The sequence below is a fragment of the Malania oleifera genome, chromosome 9 (assembly GCF_029873635.1).
Source record: "Malania oleifera isolate guangnan ecotype guangnan chromosome 9, ASM2987363v1, whole genome shotgun sequence".
In the NCBI taxonomy this organism is placed as follows: Eukaryota; Viridiplantae; Streptophyta; class Magnoliopsida; order Santalales; family Ximeniaceae; genus Malania; species Malania oleifera.
The window spans coordinates 42,025,352-42,029,509 of NC_080425.1; the positions used below are offsets into that span (position 1 = coordinate 42,025,352).

Below are 4,158 nucleotides of genomic sequence, written 5' to 3' on the forward strand. Positions count from 1 at the left end.
ATTGGTACTAACCAGTATGCGAGTGGGAGAGGATCAACCGGACGACCGTCCTGACCCCTCTCAATCTGCAACAAACCTCTCCGCTTAGGTGCGAAGGAAGGAAATCTCTCCCAGGCCCAAACCTAGAGTAGGCGAAGGGGGCCTACAGTCTGTTTCTTAGAGTGGTGCGTGGCGCGACACATCTCCCTGTTCAACCACGCCAAAGTAGCGGATCCCCAACTGTACGAGTGACACGCTCCAAAGTCCTCAAGGAGTGGAAGGAACATCAGATGCGCATAGCTAACGGAAACATCAGAGAAGATCACCCCACAAATCAAACGCAACAAGTGGGCTCATGCGTGGCATGCTATCGTCCGTGTATCTGCATCTGTCGAAAGCTCACGAAACGCATCCCCCTCAAGGAACCGCATATGGATGCGTGCACCAACCAACTCGCTGTTAGGCGGAACGACGCCTAACAAATGTCACACATAGTATGCAGGGCAAGTCGACCCTGACGGTCTGTAGGTCCCTCCACTGGTCCGACAGTGCGACCGGTGACGGGTCATCCATCAATCGGTAACCCGAATAAAACAGCAATGTCCTATAATGTGATGGTGGCCTTGCCATGAGGTAGGTGGAACATGTGTGTCTCGGGTCTCCATCGCTCTACCAATACTGTAACAAGATGCCAATTAAGTTGGATATGAGCAATCCGATAAATGCCATAAAACCCCGCATCGCGTATCAGATGGACGATGCGGGGGTCTGCCTCTAACCAACACTCCACAAACTGCGTGCCCCCTCGGCAGAATAAGGGGTCCACATGCCCACAAACTTATGGGGGAGCTACTTCACCTTGATATATACAGCTTTGAAACATTAAATTCATCTTATATCTCTTTTTACCTTATGTCTTGTAGGAATACATATTTTTCTAACAAGTGGTATCATTTTGTGCTGAATGATCATTTTATTTCTTCGATGTGATCAATACTGAATTGTTTGAGTTAGACCTGGCAAAGCGGATCGGGTCGGTTTATCCGCAGTGGATAAGGCAGATTATCGAGTCAAAAAATCATAATCCATATTCGACTCGTTTAAGTGGCGGATTAGGCGGTTTCGGGTCGGATAATTCATGGCGGATGGGCAGATAATCCGCCATTCTCAAATATAATTTTATTAATATTTTTTTTCATAATAATTTAAGTTGTATACTTGTATACGATAACTTGCGATTAGTTTGCGTATTAAATTTTTTGGTAACTATATCAATCATTTAATCATTGATACTAATTAACAACTCGTGATTCATGCAAGTAAAATTGTAAGCAATAAAATAAAATAAATTAGTCACAATCCAACTCAAAATAGAAACTCAAATTGTGTGACTCGTGTGAGTCTAAAATCTAAACATTATAACTATTCTTAAAGCATGTGAGTTTCTTTAAACATAACTATTTTCAAATCGTGTGAATCTCTCAAAATAAAACTATCAACAAACTAAAAAAATCTCAATCCATCATTCAAATAACTTCAAAATCATTTGAATGCCTTAAATTAATTGAAATGCTTTCATTTGTGACATCAAAGCTTTCATTATCTTCTCCTCGTGTGCCTATCATGAAAGAATTCAAAATATAATTTAAGTTACGAATCGAATAACATAAATTGAACTTATTAATTAGAATCTCAAAAGTTACAAGTTATCAAACTAGAAAAAATATTTACAAATAATTTATTCAACACTACAAGTTAAAACAAAAAATAAACAATAATTTATTGATTACATAATTTTTGAAGATAAATAGAAACACTAGCTATGCAGCCTGTGCTAGTGTAGTAACGTAGCATGTGCGCTGCTAGTGTAGTAATATTCAAATAAAGTCAAACAGAGTAAGATGATACACCAGAAAAGGTACAACCTGCTCTCTCAGCTTGACTAAGACATTTTTTTCCCAAATCCTAGTAATGCACTGCAAAAAATTAAGAAATGGAATTAAATATTTTCTTTGCCCAGCGAACGATTAAATTCATCTTGAAACAGAAACAATGCTACTATGCAGGCCTACAGCAATAGCAATGCATAGATGTCAAAGTATTTAAAATGACAAATAAATATCTATTTTAAAGAAATACAATTAATGCATTGATAAATTTTTTAATGTTTTAAAAAATATATAAGGACAGCAATGAAATTAAATAATTTGTTAGAGAAAAAACTAGCTTTTAACTTTTGAAAAGTATCAAATATGGAAGAAGACAAACATTTATTTAAAATATTAACTGAAATATAGATGTGAACAAGGATTAATCAACTGAAATCCAAAAGAATTAAGATATGGAAATTCATACTTCATAGAATTGTATTTAAAGAAAAAAAAATTCCCTCAAAGAGAAAAATTAAAAAAAAAAAAAAAAGGATCACCACACTTTTTTTTTTTTTTAAACGTTCAAACTTTATTTTTTATGGGGGATCACATCATAATACATATTCAGCTAATCTGTGTCAAGTGAGTGTCAAGTGTGCTCCCTTCTAGTTAACCAAATTTATTAACAAATGAACAGCACGATAACAAGACCAGACTATGATTTAAGAGCTACATTGCTGAGGAAAAAAATATGCACCCAGACAAAAGGCTAGTTAAATTACTACATTCTACTACGCCCTACCACTCTCCAAACCCCTCTTAGAAGGCACTGACTAGTATAATTTTTCGCATAATTAGTAAACTGTGGCATCTCTCATTTTTTACCACCAGCTTCAACAGGTTCAACTACCTCAGCTTCCAATGTCTCTGAGCTGGGAGGCTGTTGAATTTCTAGCTATTGAGACACCAACGACTTGCCAGAGAGTGCCATTCCCATCATCTCATATATCTTACCAGCAACCTGAGCTGGATTTTCACGAGTGAAATCACTAGAAATCAAAGTTGTGTCATACAAAAGATCAATAGCTCTCAAGGCATCTTCATCATCAGCATACGCCTTGCTCGCAGCATTTAAGTTTTAAATAATGGGGTGATCAAGATTGATTTCAAGCACCCTCCTGCCTCTCATTTATTCCAGGCTAGACGTATCACCAATAGTCTGGGCCTTCATTAGCTGTTCCATGTTGGCAGACCAACCAAACATCCCAGATACAAGAATACACGGCGATGTGCTAAGACGGTTTGAAATTTGAACATTGGCAACTTTGTCACCCAGTCGCTTCTTAATCCAATCACAAGTCTGGCCAAACTCCTGCTTCATCTCCTTTTCCTTCTCCTCATTCTTATCACCACACTTGCAACGCTTATCAGTTTATAGGAAATCTCCATCAAGTCATCAACTAACACTAAGAAGGGGAAAAATAACCATTAAGAGGAAGAACTCAATTATTCATCTGAAAACCTTGAAGAATCAGGAGCACAACATACTATCTTATGCAGAATAAAATTAATTTAAAGGTTAAAGTTAATGCACCAGAAAATTGCACTAAATAACAAGAAGCTGGTTCGAAGGGTGACGAACTCACGAAGCCAACTTGCTGCAAAATCATTAATTAGATTGCACTAAAATTAATCTAATGCCAACTTGCTGCAAAATCATAAACATGAACAAACAGAAAGTGCCAACTTGCTGCAAAATCATAAACTTGCAGCTGGTTCGAAGTGTGATGAACTCACGAAGCTCCTGACAAACTTGCGAAAGGTCCTGTTGGTTCAAACTTCGAAGCATTGAAGAAGAACTCACGAAGCTCCTACTGGTTCAAAGGATCAAAGAGACTCGCGAAGGGTTGGAGGGCAGAGGGCTTCGAAGGGTCGAAGAAGAAGGGTCTCCCCGACTCTCCCGTCTCTCATGCGGCCGTCGGTTGGTTCTCTTTCTCTGAGTCTCTATTCGCTCAAAATCTCAAATGATGAGGGAGGGCTAGGGCTCATTTTGAATGGGAATGGGGCTGGCATTAGGGCTGGCCTGGGGGCTGGGAGTGGGAGGGGCCGAGAGGGCGTGCGAGCCGAGTGGCCGTGTGGGCACTTGGGGCTTTGGATAGTGGGCTGGCTGGGGCAATGGGGCTGCGGGGTTGGGCTGGTTATAGCAGGCTTTTATGGGTTAATAATGTAAGCGGGTTGGCAGATATCTGCCGAATAAACCCGACCCGACCCGCTAAGGGGGCGGATATGAAAATGAAAACTCATATTC

General features: G+C 39.4%; 1 protein-coding gene across 1 annotated transcript; it reads right to left on the minus strand.

The window, feature by feature from the left end:
* Positions 1 to 332: 332 nt before the first annotated feature.
* LOC131163433 (heat shock protein 90-6, mitochondrial-like) lies at positions 333 to 3,231 on the minus strand. The gene is made up of 4 exons (XM_058120021.1): positions 3,063 to 3,231; positions 2,872 to 2,948; positions 2,736 to 2,805; positions 333 to 454 (listed from the first exon to the last, which is right to left on the minus strand). The coding sequence occupies exons 1-4, from the start codon at positions 3,229 to 3,231 to the stop codon at positions 333 to 335; spliced, it is 438 nt and encodes a 145-aa protein (XP_057976004.1).
* Between the last annotated feature and the right edge of the window lie 927 nt (positions 3,232 to 4,158).

Bases quoted from the DNA above. Each gene is read 5' to 3' on its own strand.
- LOC131163433 (XM_058120021.1), bottom strand. From the start codon at position 3,231: ATGAAGCAGGAGTTTGGCCAGACTTGTGATTGGATTAAGAAGCGACTG. The intron at 2,949-3,062 runs GTGATACGTCTA...CTGATGATGAAG, and splicing joins AATGAAGGCCCAGACTATTG to ATGCCTTGAGAGCTATTGAT. The intron at 455-2,735 runs GTAAAAAATGAG...GACATTTGTTAG, and splicing joins TGAACCTGTTGAAGCTGGTG to GCGTCGTTCCGCCTAACAGC.